The sequence below is a fragment of the Lissotriton helveticus genome, chromosome 1_1, assembly GCF_964261635.1.
Source record: "Lissotriton helveticus chromosome 1_1, aLisHel1.1, whole genome shotgun sequence".
NCBI lineage: Eukaryota > Metazoa > Chordata > Amphibia > Caudata > Salamandridae > Lissotriton > Lissotriton helveticus.
In genome coordinates, this window is record NC_136057.1 from 387,728,710 (window position 1) to 387,747,791 (window position 19,082).

The 19,082-nt window shown below is 43.3% G+C and overlaps 1 protein-coding gene across 3 annotated transcripts in view; it reads right to left on the reverse strand.

Moving 5' to 3' along the window:
* Nucleotides 1–19,082, reverse strand: part of DDX11 (DEAD/H-box helicase 11) — a 471,297-nt gene that overhangs the window by 401,986 nt on the left and 50,229 nt on the right. For all 3 annotated transcript variants that reach the window (XM_078673722.1, XM_078673723.1, XM_078673721.1), the window contains exon 4: nt 17,079–17,165. In XM_078673722.1, coding sequence (XP_078529848.1) covers nt 17,079–17,165 — 87 coding nt within the window. The remainder of the gene's footprint in view (nt 1–17,078; nt 17,166–19,082) is intronic.

Sequence of the window (19,082 nt, forward strand, 5' to 3'; positions counted from 1 at the left end):
CGCCAAGCGTGAGGGTGGGATGTTTTCAGAGCTTTTCACCTCTAAGTGCATCTGTTTTCATCAGCTCCAGGGGGGCGGCTCCTGAGTACGGATAATTTTTTCAGAACATTTCCGGGCCTTGGAGGCTGACTTTTGTTGGAAGGATTATAATATCAGGTCGTGCCTACGAGGCACAGAAATGTGAAGTGCTTAGTGGGATAATATTCATTGCATCTAATTTATCATTTATACACATGGAAATTTAGAGCCTGACGCTTTCAGAAAAAATAAGCAACATTGCTGTAGACAGCAAGCGCATTACATAGGGTGAAAAACAATGTTGAAAGAAGCACGGCCGCAAAAGCAAGCGTGTTTGTTTACTTAGGAACATGAGCAAGATCACGATAAGGAAGGAATGCAGCTGGCACAATGCGCGCCGCTGCTCGCTCCCGAGCCCCCTAGGCCAGGAGATTTAACGTTAAAAGAAAAGGATGGACATGTTTCCGTCTTTGGCCATGTGCGTGCTTTCATTACTGAAAGACACACGCAAAGGCCAATAGAATATGTGGGAGCTAACTAACTCCCACAGAAAAGTTTAGGAACGGTATGGAGTGCTCACAAGACGCCTCCCATAGAGCAGCGCATGCGCGCTGAACTAGGCTTGACCTGAAAACCACCTTCACTAAAAGATGTGTTTTTAAATTCTGAGCTCAGAGACCAAACTCCAAATCTCTAGCGCTTCCCAATCGAAAGCTAAGTTGTTACAAGGCAGCTATAATAACAACCTACAGGAGAGCTTGTTCTTGCAATTGCTGCAAACCAAATTGGCAGTATTTCACTATCAGGGCATGTAAAGCACATGAGTACATGTCCTACCTTTCACATTCACTGCACCCTGCCCATGTGGCTGCCTAGGGCCTACCTTAGGGGTGCCTTACATGTAGTAAAAGGGAAGGTTTTGGCATGGCAAATGGAGGAGCTTGCCAGGTCGACGTGGCAGTTTAAAACTGCCTTTGCAGACACTGCAATGGAAAACCTGAGACTTGTTTACAGGGCCAGTGCTCACTAGTAGAATGATTCAGAGGCCAAGGGCACACACACAGTGCACTTTACTAGGGACTAACAAGTAAATCAAATCTTCAAATTTGGGCTAACCAATCATAATCACAGTTTAGACAGAGAGCATATTCACTTTAGCACTGACCAGCAGTGGCAAAGTGCCCAGAGTACAAAAAGAGGGTCAGAAAAATAGGAGGTAAAAGGCAAAAAGTCAGGGGATAAACCTGCAAAAAATGCTGCGCCCAACACGTATTTAAGTGAAAATATATATTTGAGGAAGTTTGCTGTCTGGACAAGATGCTGCTCCACTTGAACAAACTCCCTTCTTATTTGGGCTTGGGAAGAGTTCGGTGGGAGGTTGAATACCTTGCTTGTGCATTCGGACTCTTCTCTATCGCAGGTGACCTAAAATGCTGCCTAGGTCCCAAACAACCAGCACAGGCTTTTGCATGTGTGCCGTACTTTTTTGTATTCATTTTTTTGTCTTAAACTTTAAAAATGCATATCTCCCCTCATCCAAATTTGGTCATTATGGTGACTTTGTTCATTAAATGTTTCTATAGTTTTTCATTGGTTTGAGAAATGTGTTGCTTTCTATACTTTTATTTACCAGTTGCTTGTGCCAAAACTACAGGTGGTTTAGCAGAGTTTCACGGAGTCATCTGTTGGGATCTAAACAAGGTGCATTTATTTAATCAGCATTGGTCTCCCTTCCTGAATGAATAACTTGCTTTCTGACACTCATAGATGTTGCATGAAAGAAGTATGAGATGGTGAGGAGAAAACACCATCACCTTCATAAAGCAAAATATTTTAAGACGGAATCATTAGGATGAATAAATATTGAATGCTTTATTAAAGTGTAGCAATCTACTATTTACATATAACTTAGTAGTAATCAAACTTTTGTAAGTGTATGTTAATCTATTCGGTTGAAAATCATTTAGTGCACTTTATACTCCGATACTCTATTTGTAAAATATTTTTACAAAAAACATATTTGAAAAGTTCTGACGGCATCAGCAATGAGCTATCAAAGCTAAGACAGTTTTCCTACATAATGATGTTTGAAACAAAAGCAGCTGGTGATCTTTGAAGCAACTATTCTTACCGCCATAAGATTCCTAATAGAGGCCAGGAAATGTGGTAATAACATATATTTAAACAAGCATTTACAATGCAATAGGTCTCGCAGTTGTTAGAGTTTGAGCTATTGGCATTGTAAATGGCAATGTCTTTTATTTATGTGTTGGTTTTTAAAACATAAATAAAAGGCATTGTCATTTACAATGCCAATAGGTTAAACTCTCGCAAATGCGAGACCTATTGCATTGCAAATGCTTATTTTTATGTAGTTGTCTGTGAAGTTCCACTTGCAAGTCATGGAGCACGCCCAGGTCAAGCAGAATCTGTGGTGTTTCTAGACAACTGAAACAGCCAATTGTTTTATGGCCATTTTTTGCAGGGGCTTCACAAAAAACAACCACGAGGACTGACAGGGGAGACCCCTCAGCAATCCTGCATATTAATGTTTTAGGAGAAAAGATAGTTGCAAAAAAATACTAGGCGTGAGTGACGTCTGGACAAGATTGGACAAAACCAAAGAAAAACAGCAGTCTTTTCCACGTTTGGGGTGTCTTTAAAGCCCTAGCCTAGCAACATTTTAACTGCACTCTGCATCTGCACTCTAAATCTGCACGCTGCACTCTGAATCTTGAATCTGCACGCTGCACTCACACTCTGCACTCTGAATTTGAATCTGCACACTGCACTCTGCACTCTGCACTCTGCACTCTGCACTCTGCACTCTGCACGTGTGCTTACCCCTCTTCTAGTGCACTTCCTCAGAGGTAAGAAGCACTATATACATTCAGCTACAATACAATACACGCCTTTCGCGAAATTATTTTCTTCCTTTGGTTGTCTGCCCTGGACTATATATATATATATATATATATATAGATATATATATATATACTACGAGTAGAAAACAAAAAAAAGCTTAACACAAAAGAGAGACAGGACGCTTTATTACAGTTTTATAAACATCAACTTTATCGACTGTTAACACCTCTCTTGGATCCGAAAAACCCAAACAGGAAATCACGATGATCATCACAAAATATGTAATTGCGCAGACAAAGCTTGAGAATACTTTCATCGTTAATAGCCCATAGCCAACAGCAAGATCTCAAATACTCTGTACCCAACAATACCTAGGGTACACTGCTAGATTGATTTAGTATGGCACTGGAAGGGGAGGTGTGTGTACGAGGCCTATCATACTGTCTTCATAAATGTAAAAAGCCTACCTGTTGTGCTGTTCGGTAACTTTGCCCTACGGCTCTGAGAATATTTGCTGAAAGAACAAGCGGGAGGCGGCTCGGGCGCAGCACGTCTTCCGGAGACGTGCGCGTCCACAGAGCTGAGTCGGCTCGTGCACAGGCCAGTAGCGGCTCGTGCACAGCTCTAGACTCCCTTGCCAGTGAACACGGCGACTATAGAACTCGCTGGCGGGAGCGCTTCGCGCTCCAACGCCAGCTCGACCTAAAAAGGGGGTAGAACAACATCTTAAAAACAAGAAGGTTTTAGACGGAAATATGCCTATTAAAACAAGCAGCCACGGGTATCCTACAAATTATACTGCCCCTAACAACACACAGCAGATACCATTGTTAGCGGCCCAGATATCGATTCAGCCTCATTTGGTCGATAAAGTACCAACTATTAGTCAATCAGCATAGGATACTACCACTATTGTAAGGTATAAGTCAGACCCAGACACTACCTAGTGTTCCTATTGTAACTACTTCAGATGTGATCCAAAATAACTGCACAGGTAGAAACTATACCGAGTTAACCAACTTAGTTTATTGGAATGTTTCAGGAATTCGATCAAAGATGGCAAACCCATTGTGGTGTGATTTTATATCAAAGTTTTCCATCATGTGCTTCCAAGAAACCTGGGTAGAGGACGCTGTCCATATTAACGGGTACCAAACTTTTCATACGGTGGCAGGGAGTCATGGGAGGGCAAAGGGGGCCTTGTCTATTTATATATCTAACATGGTAAATGTAAGAAAAATAGAATTGAAATTTGTCGAAATATACTACCAAGTGATGATACCGTATATTGATAATAATCACTGTGTTGTATTGACAATTTTTTTTATAATAATGCCCCATCTGATCAGATTTGGAGGATCCTGAAAAAACTAGATAATGTCCTGAAATCCATCAAAGTGATAGTGAAGGGGACATGTCTATCATTTGGGGCGGGGGGGGGGGGGTGATTTTAATACCGCCCTGTGTGCAAATAACGAGAGGGAAGTATGCGGTCTCACACGAAAGTAGAGGAGAATAGCGATACGCACTTACCGCATTCCCAATACAGGGAATCTCTTAATAAAGTAATGTCTGCCCACAACCTTGGTTTTGCTAATGAGATGTGTGTTACACCTGCTCTTTTTAAAAGCACCTTTAATGGCAGAGGATGTTCTACAATAATAGATTACATTCTGATATCCAACAGATACTCAAATAGAGTTAAGTCATTCAATACTCATAACATCACTCTGCGTGATCACTTCCCACTGAGTGCATCTCTTTCACACCTAAACCGACAGACATATTTTGGGGTTAAACGCATGCACGTTCTTCAAAATGTATCAATAAACAGAGAAAACGGTTATCCCCTGCATTAGTAAATGGTGGATCCCCTAGAAATCACCAGGACTGTTTTAACCAAGAGTATATCTGCTTTTGCGTCCTGTTTGGCCGAAAGCGCTACACATGAAGTCGTTTTGACCTTGTTCCAGCACATTACAGGAGCTGTGTAAGCAGGCCTTTACCAAGGTAAAATACGAGACACATAAAACCACTAGAAACCTGCTTGATATAAGGCAGGCAAGGAGAGCCTTTAAAAATGCACTTAAGCTACATAAGGAGACACTGAGAGACGAGGTTTGGACGGCGCAGCACGGGGCCTCGGTGTCTAAAGATGGTGCAGCCTTTTGGAGGGCTGTTAAGACCACTTTTCTGGATTCTGGGGATGCTCCATCCATCGAAAACGCAATAACAGAGGAGCAATGGGTAGAGCACTTCACAAACACATTTTATAGTAGTATGTGCGCCAATATTGTAGAAACTCAACCAGCAGGTGAAGATGATACGGCACCATTAACAAACCCGATTGACCTCCATGTCACCCTGGATGAAGTTAGTCGTGTAATCATGACACGCAAGGGCGGGAAGGTCCCTCTGTCAGATGGGATCCCTGTAGACTCATTTAAAAATAACACGGAGCGATGGGGCCCGCTGTTAACCCAGGTATTTACAGCTAGTTGTTCTTCCCATCTAATAGAGACGTGGTCTGAATCAATTTTAGTACCAATATTTAAATAAGGAAATCACCAAGACCCCGTCTGTTATCGGCAGATATTGCTGCTAGATTTCTTGGCAAAAGTAGTCAGGTGTATTGTGCTGAGGAAAATAAGATAATTTCTGAATTACAGTATTTTTTTCGCAAGGGGCTTGGAAGTGTTGACCAAAGCTTAAACCTGAATATTATCATAGGGAAGTACGCCCTTGCAAAGAAGGGCAGGTTGTTCTTAGCCTTTGTTGAACTTACTGCAGCCTTTGACTGCATGAGGCATGACAAGCTATGGAGGATTCTTCAGGAATTAGGAGAGGAGCCCACCATCATCCTCTTTTTAAGGCAACTTTATAGGAACAATAAGGCCAGGGTACGATATGACTCCAACGGAGAATGTACAGTTCTGTTTCAAATCAACAAGGGGGTAAGGCAAGAATGCGTGCTGGCACCCTTTCTTTTCAATCTTTATATAAATGGCTTAGGCCAAGCACTGACTCACATATGCCAAGACCTCCCCCAAATAGAAGGACGGCCCAAACCCACATTACTGTATGCGGATGACCCCGTTCTAATGTCCCAGTGAGAGAAAGTTATAGCTAGAAATCGTTTTTATGACAACTATGTTCCTAACTAAATACCCTTAAATGTCTTAAATATAGACATGTATAGACCAGACACTAACATAACATGATAAGCAGAAATTACTCATATTAGTTAATATATTTATTTATTTTTTAAAACAGTTTCTTTTTTCTTTTTATCTTTTTTTCTCAATTTTTATAAAGTTGATATTAAAGTAGGTTAAACAAAGATTTAATTGTGTTATGGAAATCAAAATAATTGTGACACATGAATAGATTCTATACAAACATAAATATATACAAATCTTCTATGATAGACGAGAAACTTTGATTCAGGCAGTGCGGCAGATGTTTACAACGCGCGTTTCGGCAAACATGCCTTCATCAGGTAGCGTCCACTAATCAAAAACAAGATGAAGATTGGAGATATACTGTGGTTTCTGCTCAGTCAAGGTATTACAATAGGTATGGCATATTCAAATTTAAAAACCAGAAGGTATTATTCAGGAGGTTTAATTTCGCGGGTGGTGTCCTCGGATTCCAGGTAGGGTCAAAAAGCCGTATATAGTGGTTTCTATATGAACGGTGGTAATGAATAATCTTCGTAAGGCGGTCCCGAATCGATCGTGGAGCCAGCTAAGCGGTTATAGTGACGAGAAGATTTCAAACGGTCAATAGGTGTTATCTGATTTTTAGATGTGTTTGAGTAGCTTATTAACTGTCGCCAGGTCTTATATGATGGATGGACCGTTATAAATTGTGATCGATTATATTTTCCTTAAATGAAGCGATTGATGATATATGTGGCGTTCCATATCGGTGCTGCTGGCTCCAAAAGGGTTCAACGGAAAGAGATGAGGAAAATAAGATAATTTCTGAATTACAGTATTCTTTTCGCAAGGGGCTAGGAAGTGTTGACCAAAGCTTAAAACTGAATATTATCATAGGGAAGTACGCCCTTGCAAAGAAGGGCAGGTTGTTCTTAGCCTTTGTTGACCTCACTGCAGCCTTTGACTGCATGAGGCATGACAAGCTATGGAGGATTCTTCAGGAATTAGGAGAGGAGCCCACCATCATCCTCTTTTTAAGGCAACTTTATAAGAACAATAAGGCCATGGTACGATATGACGCCAACGGAGAATGTACAGTTCTGTTTCAAATCAACAAGGAGGTAAGGCAAGGATGCGTGCTGGCACCCTTTCTTTTCAATCTTTAAATAAATGGCTTAGGCCAAGCACTGACGCACATATGCCAAGACCTCCCCCAAATAGAAGGACGGCCCAAACCCACATTACTGTATGCGGATGACCCCGTTCTAATGTCCTGCACTCAAGTTGGTCTACATTCAAGACGTGTTATCTTGGAAGGAACTGCTTGCCACCCTCTTGCTGGGGGATATGTTTGTGACTCAACAAGCTGGTCAATAAAAATGAAAAAAAGTTGGTCTACAAAGAATATTAAATAGTTTTTCGGCTTTCATGCATGACCTAGGGTTGAGGGTAAATACGACAAAAACCTTTGTTATGAGATGTGGCTCAGGCAGCCACAAATGTAGAGACATGTACATTGATAAACAGAAAATAGAGTTTATAAACAGATTTAGTTATCTGGGCATTTTATTTGACCATAATGCTACATGGACTCGTGTGGTGCAAGCAAGAATACTGGCTGTCATGAAAACTACTGCCGCCTTAGTTAATTTCTAGAAAAAACTGGGCAGGAGGCCTCCACATGAGCTACTACAGAAATGTAGGGCCAAGTGCGTCTCGACGGCCATGTATGGCGCAAGGGTCTGGCTCTATTCCGATCTTCAATCTCTGCAAATTGTCCAAAATTTGTTTTAAAGATATATTTTGGCACTCCCGGGCAGTACCTCCTCATATGTTTGTCATTCTGAATTGGGGGTCCCATACATCACAGATCTTATAAAAGTGGAACCAACCCTGTTATGGCACAGGACATGGGCATCTGTAGAAACCAACCTTAACAGGGGCATTTTAAATTATATTTTTAAACTGGAAGGTGTTTTAAGAAATGCATGGCTAAAGTATGTGCGGGACTTTATGCATGACTTAGGCCACCCAGAGTTCTATACAGAGCCGAGTACAATGAGTAGTTGGACAAGAAAAGTGTTCAAAGCAAAAGGCTTGACCCTACTTGAAACACTTAGATTATCAGGAGAAATAATGAAGTCTACAGTATTGTATAACCAAACGATCTTAACTACTGACAGCATTCAACCTGATCTTACACCTGTCTGTGGTACTTACGATAGACTACTACTGACAAGATTCAGACTTGGGATACTACACAGAATAACCAGTTTCCCAAACATATATTGATTGGTCAAGAGTTATGCAACTGTGCACTTGTGATGATTGCTCGGAACAAACACTCCATGTGGTCTTATTCTGTAAATGTTATAATGTCCAAAGGAAAAAATTGATTTTACCCCTTTTTAAAAAGTTTGCTATTAGACAATGTCGTCCTTTTTTTCTAGCATTACAGTTGTTTGAATATGACTCTGTGTAACCTGGATTCCATCAATGTTTTTAAAACGTGTAGTAAAATGCAGGAAATCAATTTTCCTGTGAAAGTTTAATTTTCAAACAAATTAATCATGTAAAGGGGGTGCAAATAATTTACCTCAAAATGTCAGAATAGAGTGTGATTTAACGCAATGGTGTCTATTTAACTAATGTTTTTTACTGTGTTACTGTATGCAATACATATGTGATTTTTTTTTAGCTTTTAGGATTCTCTGAACAGGAACCGAATAAAGCTTTGTTAGATTTTATTAGATACTATGACAGAGGCGCAAATCGTCCCGAGCTGGGAGTGGACGGCCTGTTGGGGTGGAGCCTGTGCCTGCATTAGCCAGAATTGGATATCGTGGATGGGATTGTGGAGCCCGGCTCCTGCGTGAGGCATCTGAAGAAGAGCGAGGTGAGGCAGGGCCCCTGGGCGGTCACAGGGAGAGGCGGCAACCGGAGGGAGCAGGACGTTTCCCGAAGAACACGAACGGAGGTGAACCGGGCACGCGCAGCCATTGAGCAGACCACAAGTAAACGGACCGTCCTGAGCAGCGCAGTGAGCAACTGTGGTGCCCAAATCAAGGCAAAGGGCTGGAGGGCCCCTGGCTCTCCCCAGAGCATGGGGGCTCAGCAGGCAGGAGGTGTAACGGTAGGGTGACCAGATTCTCAAAACAAAAAACGGGGACAGGTCATAGACATAGAAGTAGGACTACAGTTTGCAGTAACCATCGACATAAAACCAGTGACAATGACAGCTCCCTCCACAGATCGAGATGAAGCATTACAGACAACAAATCCAAGGTCTTTTATTGGCACCCCTCTCCTTTACGCAGCAGCATTAGTACTTTTTATTACATTTACACTTTCAAGGACTATAGCATATATTTTCCAAAAATCAATAAAACATCACAGGTTAGCAAACGCCAGATTTACTAGCTTTATCAATGCTCGTTTCTATAAATTCGTGCCAGCACCACGTAAAGTACAACTCACTAATGTTGCTTAGTTGCTCATGACAGAAAAGCATGGGAGGTAAACTGCGGAATGCTAAATTGCCAAAGGGCAGCCATGGACCAATGTAAGAAAAACACTTCTCTCCAGGTATTACTGCCTTAGGGTCTTAAGGGTCGCAAAGGGTGGCCGGCCACACAGTCGTCCCACATTTGCGTGGTCACTGCTGGGATGTCATGTTACCTTTCTGGGGTATGTATAGTGCACTCTAGCCATTGGTATAATCTCATAGCGCAATAGTGTGAAGACCTGAGCAAAAAGCTCTTCCACAGGCGTTAATACTGCTCCTTTAAGTCTTTTCCAGCAAAACAGTTTGCCGTGATCTGAAAGGTCAGTCAAAAGGTCAAGTCAGAGCTTTGACATGGAGAACACAGAATTTCTGATCTGACCTTGGAACTGGTAGAAATGAATGATTGGAGCTTGAAAAGGACGTTGGGGATGTCATCACCACATGTGTTATCGGACACTCATCCTAACATTCAGAAATACTTTAACATTTCTGTTTCGTGTACTTCTAGGTGGGAGATCTGGGGGAGCAGCAAACACACAGCCTCAACAGATCACAGAAGTTCAGAAAGTTCATAAACTGGGGTTGCACCTTAATATCACTATTTCCTCCTCTAGCGAAGATTCAGTTTTTATGATATGCAATTGTTCAAATATGGCTTGCACGATGACGTAGGGGGCGCTGCGTGTAAAAAGAGAAGGGAAATCCTGAGAGAAAATGTCTCTATTGAAAGGATTTCCCTTCCTGCTACAGCACTCACCTCAGTGACGACACACGCCATAAACAGTGCAAAGAGTGCATGCGTGTGCATGCTCAACTGGAACAATGAAAAACAGGGATAATTCTGTGTTTAACCAGGACACTGTTTGAAAACAGGGACATTTGAGTCACTTGGAGAAAAGTGTCGGGACACGGGGACATTTCTTCAAAAACGAGGACCTTCCTGGGAAAACGAGGATGTCTGGTCACCCTATGTAACGGGGGCCATAGGTTCAGACACAGGGAAACAGAGCACCAACCGGCAGCAGGTATTATGCTGTTGGCACAGCTGGCGGTCAGCAGGAACTATGGAAGAGACATGGCCGAGTGAACACCCCCCTTGGTCCCGACACTTACAGACAAATCCTCAAGCACAGCCTCAACAGAACCAGGGCACACTTAGAGGGACGGCTAAACCCAGCACTGGCTACCTGGTCGGCTCATGGTTGGGGAGTCGTAGCCACGCATAGTTAAAAGTAAGGGCAATAAGAACAGTGGCATACCATGAATAAGTGGCATTTGAACTGAAATGAAGGCTGCGACCTGCAGCCGATGCATGATAAGAGTGGGCCCCAGCAACTCCACACGAGAATAGACAGGATACTCTGCTTCATTCCCCTTGCTAAGCAAGTAACGCACACTACTTACCTGGGGAAGACTTTATCTGATCACAACCCACTAGAGCTCACGCTTGGATGCGGAAGGTTCCCACCCCGGTCCCCACTTGGAGACTGTGGCCTCGGATGACGGAGGACTGGGTCTTCTGGAGCACATTAGCAGTAGGCACCACAAACTACTTTGCAGAAAATGCAGATCCCGCCTCCACACAACATGTACAGTGGAATGCTTTTAAAACGGTCATATGGGGTATAGCCATCAGCACCACTGCAGGGGCGCGACAGGAGACACACAACAACTTCAATACAGTTGAGAGTACCATGAACACGCTAGAACAGGAAGCGGCAAAGGATCCCACCAAAACAGCGGCACTGCAGGAGGCGCCCATTAAACATGCTCAAATACTAGAAAGCCTTAGATTGATGGATTACAAAACGTACACTCAGATAAAACATACTGAGACTGACAAGTCTGGTGTGCTATTAGCGCGTATTATACGTGATGCACCCCCTACTGCCGCAATATATGAAAAAGCCACACAAGAAGAGAACACAGTACACACCCAGCGGGACATAAAGGAAGCATTTTATAAATTCTATGAAACGCTCTACCAAGCCCCAGCGCGACAGATCGACATATCTATAGACGCTTTTACGGACAATCTACCCTTACCCCAGATAGACGATACTGCAGGGATGATCTGTCAGGCCCCATTACAAGAGCTGAAATCAGAGAGGCTATTCGGGCGTTACCGCGCAACAAGGCCCCTGGCCTAGACGGCCTACCTATAGAATTCTTCGACACCTTCGCAGACGCTCTGGTTCCCCAACTAGAACAGCTGTATCAATCTGCAATGGATGCAGGGACCCTTCCTTCTACCCCAATGCAAGCACTAGTAGTGTCAAATCCTAAGCAGGGTCGCTCTGCCACGGATATTTCGGGGTACCGGCCCCTTTCTCTGCTTGCCACGGAATACAATATATTAAGTAAAATACTGGCACGCCACTTATTTCCATACCTGCACAAACTAATACATGTGGTTCAATGCAGGTTCATCCCAGCGCGCAGAACGTCACTAAATATTAGAAGGCTTTATCATGTCATGGGGTCCATTTCAGCAGACACTCAGAATGCAGGCTGCATTACGCTAGATCTAAGACAAGCGCCTGATACCCTGCAGTGGGAATACATGGTCAAATCGCTGGGGAAATATGGCATACCGCCGGAGTACCTGAAATGGGTACAACTGAGGTATACAGCACCCACGGCACGCGCCCGCACAGGGAATCACATCTCACGCACATACCCAATATGCACAGGTACCCACCAAGGGTGCCCACTATCACCCCTGCTATTTGTGCTAACGCTAGAGCCCCTGGCCATTAAGTTGCGGTCAGAGCAAATAGGAATCAGACTGGGCAACACCACGCATGTGCTATCAGCATATGCAGACTATATAAATGTATATGCCACAGATCTACCCAATGACATAGGGCCGGTTCGGGACATCTTTAGACAATTTGAATCGGTCTCGGGCCTAATTATCAACGAGGCTAAATCGCAAGTTTTCTTCGTTCACCCTGGCATGCATCCCCAGACATGTTGCAATTTGGACAGCTCTCTCAAGCCATAGCACAGCACCCATTCAAATATTTAGGCATCAATATATACAGAGACCCACAGGACCAGGTCGATTAGGGCGCTCCGATTCCAAACAGCCTTTTGGATCTCGCTACCCCTATCTCTAATGGTTCGGGTGGCGATCTCCAAAATGATGGTTCTCCCACAAGTACTATATGTTTTTACAAACCTCCCGGTGATAATCCCTGCACCTATATTTAAGGCACTTGAAACACTACTATCTGACTTGATCTGGGGGACTTGCCATCTGCGGGTGTGTCTAGCCAAACTGCAACTGGAGAAAGACAAAGGGGGATTGGGTGCTCCTGACCTCCGTGCATATTGCTATGCAAGCCAACCACAGTGGCTCTCGTTCTGGTTTGAGGGACGTAACCTGCATGAACTGGGATATACAGCCCAGGATATTCCCCATGGGATCCTACATACACTCCTGTTGCCTTGCTCTAGGGTCCCCCAGGATGCCCCAACGCTATGGCACACAGCACTGGCGTACTGAAGGAAAACGCTACAGTACAAGCATCAGGGTACCCCATACTCAAATAATACACTGCTACTAGGTATCCCTACACCCACAGGTCTAATTACAAAACGGAACACTCGTAGATGGTCTGAGTGAGGAGTCACTACAGTTGGGGCACTCTTCAGTGCTGGGGCTCTCCTGGATCCCGCGAACTTGGTCAGGGAAAATGGGATCTTGGGCAATCTATATATGACACATGCAGCAATAACTACATACGTTAAGAGGCATTGGGCCCCTACAAGAGAAGAGCCTCCGATGCACAAACTGGTGCAAGCAATATAGCTAATTGGCGAGGGGTGGCATCTTACAAAATGGCTCTACAAAGGTATTCAGGCGCAAGCTGGGATCTCCCTCTCTGATCTAGATAACATGTGGTCCGTGGACCTAGAAAAGGAACTGACTTACAGGGAATGGACCGCCTTATTATAATATCCTATAAAGGTACCACTTGACACCAAATCTAAATGTATCCAGCATATGATCCTCCATAGGGCTTATCTCACTCCACACCACTCACAGCGTATGATCCCGAACGCACAGCGCTACTGCCCCAGATGCAAGGGGAAGGATGCTGACATCCTGTGGTCATGCCCTGCCCTAGCGGAGTCCTGGACAGATGTCGTCCAGAGCACCAGAATGGTGACAGGCATTCCCACAGAGGAGACAGCTGGAAACTGCATACTTGGGATGCACCGGGGGTTAAAATAGCAAAGGTGCACTTGCGATTCGCAGCCCTAGCACTTCTCATTGCGAAACATGTAATAACTATGAGGTGGAAATCGGCAAGGGCCCCGACCATCTATATGTGGCATGGGGAGGTGGTATGATGCGGCAGTGCAGAGAGCACTGCCATTAGGCGGGAAGAGGCCAGAGGGTAGCGAAAACCTTGATTTCAATGGACTGGGATGTGGTGATGTAGAACCTGTGCCTGTCCCTGTGATAAATGACACAGAGAAACATTTGCAAATAGTCCCCCGATGGTATGACTTTGACCCAAAAATGGTTCCATGTGCAATGCTACCACATGCAATACGCATGTTAATCATGCCAACATGAGCGGAAGGAGGAATCAGGGCGAAACTGGGCAACATTGATACTAACTGAAGTGGAGTTAGTGTAAGGGGGGAGGGGGGATTGAAGTCTTGAAGTTGTATTAAATGCACTTGCAAGAGTATCCTGTTACTACCTTGTTATCATCCAAATAAGGTTACTGTAATGTATACTGTACAAAATGGTATAAATTGCTTGCAAATACTGTAATGCTGAGGTTTACACATGACATTATGCATAATATACTACTGCAATTGTGTCTACCAAAGTACCTAACATAATGTATGACTGAGGAACCAAGAAAAGCAATAAAGTGAGTTAAAAAAAAAAAAAAAAAAGAGTGTGCCCCAGCGGCGGAGGTGTCTCAGGGTGCGGAACAGAGGAAAACAGTGAGAATATCTGGCGCAAAACCTCCCGCCGGGTGCCGCTTCGCCCCTGGAACTACTGCCAGGAGGGCATGCCATTGTGGAACTTAATAAGACTGTCGTTCAGCGAGCACTGGGTCTGGCACAGACAGGGCAGCCGGAACAGCTCAGAAGCTCAGAAGCCCTAGATACTTCATACCGATCATGTTAAATATCCTGACCGAATTTGGAGAACATACAGGATCACATGTTAATCACATCGAGTCTAAGCTGTTTCCACTGGGGACATTGGTGGAGTAGCCGGATACAGATTTGCCTCTCTTGGGCCTCTCCTGGGAGGCCAAGCTGGTCCGACATCTGGGGATCCGGGTCACACATGATGCGTATGACTATGAAAGGGCAAACATGGACAGGATTTTAGAGGGCTTGAAAAATGGCATACAATTCTGGAATACTCAAACTATCACTGATGGCTAAATTAGCTTTAACCAAGATGGTTATACTCCATAGATGCCTCTATCTCTTTCAGGGTACCCTTTTTGACATACCGAGACGGGTCTTCAAAGTCCTGGATAAGCTGATAATAGAACCACTCTGGGACACTAGGAGAAGGAGAGTTAGTTTAGCAACACTGAAACGTACATGGAGCAGGGGCGGCCTAGAGGTCCCATGTTTGGAGTATTATTTTCTAGCCTCACAACTCCAGCATGCGATACACTGCTTGGATGAGAATGAAAATTGGGAGCGCAGATTAGTGGTGGTCTATGCGGCCAATGCTCACTTTCTGAGGTCCTAATGCTGGGATCAAAGGCCCCAACTTGGTTGCCCCACATAGTCTCCATGGTTAGTGGAGCATGGTAGCGGACAGTCAAAATCAGTGCTGATGAAAGCCCCGTTTGCATCAGAATTGAACATTTGGGTTATGCATCCGTTTAAAGCTATTTACAGTACTATGCCAGTACGTAAATGGAGGAAACAAGGATGTGAGGTACTGCGGGATCTTTACCCCAATAATCTGTATATAACTAGAGAAGAGGCCGTGGAGACGTTTCAATTGGGACATGGGCAGTTCTTACAGTATACTAAAATGGCAGCGATGGCAAGGGAGTTTTGGTCGGTGTTCCCGGAGGCGCATATTGCCTCTCGAACGCTGGAAACATTGCTTTCAATGGCTGAGGGCAGGAGACTGATCTTGCATTTCTACAGGGCCATGAGGGAGGACACCCCGCGACTGTGCTTAAGGTGCAGGTTTAAGGGTCCCAGCTGCCGGCACCTCTTGACACCCACACTTGGGAACTCATACACGAAGGGGTTAGAACAACTTCTACAATGCGCGTTTCAAGTTACTACAGTACAACGTGATTCACCAGGTGTATCTGATGTTCAAGCGGCTAAAGTCCCATATACCCAGAGAGTTTGGCAGGCTGACACAGGTGTGGAGAGCAGGATGCTGACTTCCTACATATGATCTGGAGGTGCCCAGATCTTGATGGCTTCTAGCAGTCTATCACTCAGAGTCTCCACTTGGCCACGGGATGGGAGGTCCCTAGGGAGATAACACAGTGCCTACTGAGGTACATCCCGTTCCGTAGAGAAAAAAAGCTGAGCGGGAAATTTCTTATTCTGGGATCAATTTTGGCCATATACAGAATTGTGATTGGATGGTTGTCCTCCAGATGCCCGAAGGTTGATGACTTGCTGAAAGATATGCAGAATGGATCAATGCTGAGGGATGTCACATGAAACTAACACGCAAGGATGAGAAACTGGAGAAGGACTTGAGGTCATGGACAGCAATGATCACGGAACTGTGGACATCTCCGGATGCATTACCACCATAGACTACAAAGTTCTCAATGTTGGATGTGGTTAAAGTGTGATCACAATCTATAATGCATAATACTAGAGGCTCCCAGGTGGGTTTGGGTGCTCCCAGGTGGGTTCTGGGTGGGGGGAGGGGGGGAGGGGGGGTGACCTTGGCTTGACCTAGCTCACACAGACTGTTTCATCATAATGCTATTCTGTAACATCAGTACCGAATCCGATCCTTGGGGGGGGGGGGGGCTTGGGGGGAATGGGGGAGTTGTCCTGGAGTGCTGAAAATCATGTGGGAGATACTCGCTCGTCGCGACCCTATATGTGGCTCCAGATTGCTGCATGCTTTTTAGTTTCTGACAAACCAATAAAAACTCCATATATATATATATATATATATATATATATATATAAACGTAATGATGTCATTATAAAATAGTTTTGATAAAATTGGAAACAGTGAATGATTGAAATCATGATTAAGAGGGACATGTATCTGCTGGTCCTTCACTGGGAAGAAATAATTTAATGGCTGAAGGTTACAGAATTGCAATCACAACTGAGATGAAAAGAAGAAAAAAAAAGAAATTGTAAACAGATTTGTTTGTTTTGAAAGTATTTGAGTGCCTCCTAAATATATGGTTTACTTACGGCATGCTGCTATAAAAACTAGCTGATCGGGGACATAGTAATAGTAAAAGTACTGGATATTTTAGCAGAGGAAAATCATAGATATTAAGACCAGATCCACTATTCAAACTCACCTTTCTTTTAGAGGCATATTTCAGTTGCACATTGTGGCGAATCTCTTCCAGACGGGCTTCCCTCTTCTTTCGTTTTATCTGCTCTTCCTATAGAGAAAAAGGAAAAAAAGGAGACATTCACCAAAGTGTATATTCTGCACAAATGCAACTCTATTCCTCTGTAGCGCATCAAAGATAAACATATTTCCAAACGTAATTGCAACATACCAGGCAGACAAGGTCGCTGTAGTATTCTACAAAACGCATATGACAAAAAAAGTGTTGCCTGTAATACCGGATTGCCATTATAAGTATTTTGATTAAATTCATAAATCTACGATTTTTTCTAAATATATGCTTTATCCCAGAACATTTCACTAAATAAAAAATAATTTGAAAATACTCGCAAATGGATTGCTGATCAAACATCTTTTATTTTCTCAATTTAAGCAAAAAAATTAAAGGAAACTGTAACCAAAGGTAGGTCATAGCTTAAGCAGGAAATGAGGCACCGTCAGTGTATGGTAACCAAGAACCACCAAAAGCTCAAGATGCATCACAGATGTAGGTGAAAGCTCTGTTTGTTTTGATGATCTAGTGAACACAGAAGAGAGACTTTTAGAAAAGAGATTCCATTACAGTGGCTCACTTAAGGAGAAAGAACAGCTTTTATGAATTTAATAGAGATATCGAAGATGGAGTACTGGTAGCACAGGTAAATAGCGTTTTCATCATACTATCTTAGTTGCTATTCATAAATATTAGACTAGAATAGCAAGTTGATTCTGGTTTTAGAGGCTATCAAGCAGGAAGCTTGCTCTTATAGAAAACCTGAACTGTTGCACAAGTTACAACCTTATAAATGGTCATGAAAAAAAGGAAGATAAAATAATGTATGGAAAAATCTTAAAGCATTTCCCCATCCATTATCAGATAAAAGATAACCCTCATGGGTAGACAAAGTTACAGATCAGAGCAACCTATTTTAGTTTATCAGTAATAAATGGTCAAAAACATTTTAGGTACCACAGAATATAACAATATGAATAAACAACAATAGGTATTGTTATTTACACAAAAAATAAGAACTAGAAGGGATGAAAGGGGCAAAAGGCACCTTAGCTCACCCTCACCATGTAACAACTAAGAACAGTGGTTGAATTTAGTTTTTGAAGTCTTGTCCAGTCTTTCTTAAGTGCTGAAACATACAGTAATTCTATGTCTGTGCCGGAGGCGAGGATCATTTACCACTCTTCGCTGCCACTTTCAGTTTCAATTCCAGAATACTTTGCGCTCTACCCCTGTCGGCCGGAGTATCCATTTTACCCGTTTCTATCAGACCATGAGGCGCAACCAGCCGCATTTCTCTGCAGGAACTTTGAAATGGTAGTTCACACCAGACCCTCTACATTATCTGAGGAACCCTTGAGCCTGTTGTTAAAGTCTGTAACTTCCTGAATAACAATGCAACTCTAAACTGTGCTCCTTTGTTTTGATGGCAAGAACAGAGTTGGAAATCTGCAAGATGTTCAATGGTGAAACTGATGAGCACAAGAAGGGAACTGATTGCATCCTTGTGTGGTCTTCCCTAAAGTTTGGAAGTGAGCATCTTTTGAATCCAGGCCTGAATCTATTATGCTCATAAATGTATTTTTGCGTTTTCTCATCAAGTTTAAAAAGAGTATTCTAATAGTGAGATTGCTGGCACACCTACCCCTACCTAACCCTCACTTCTCTTAGTGCAGACGTCTTGGACACTAATCAAGTCTTTTGTGCTGTCCTAATACGTTTCTTACAAAAAGGCATGCTGATAATTAGCTCAAGTTTCAGGTGGATAACACATACACACAGATAAATATGAATGCTGAAAGATCTTGTAAAATCCGGTAATTGTTTTTACCCTCCATTGAGGGATCCATCTGCACTATGTTTCTAAGCAACATTTTTGCTGGTCCTGTAGGTTGTCTTGTTCAGCAAATGAGTCATCTGTCTCATCAGTACATCTATTACAGGACAAGGCTTGCC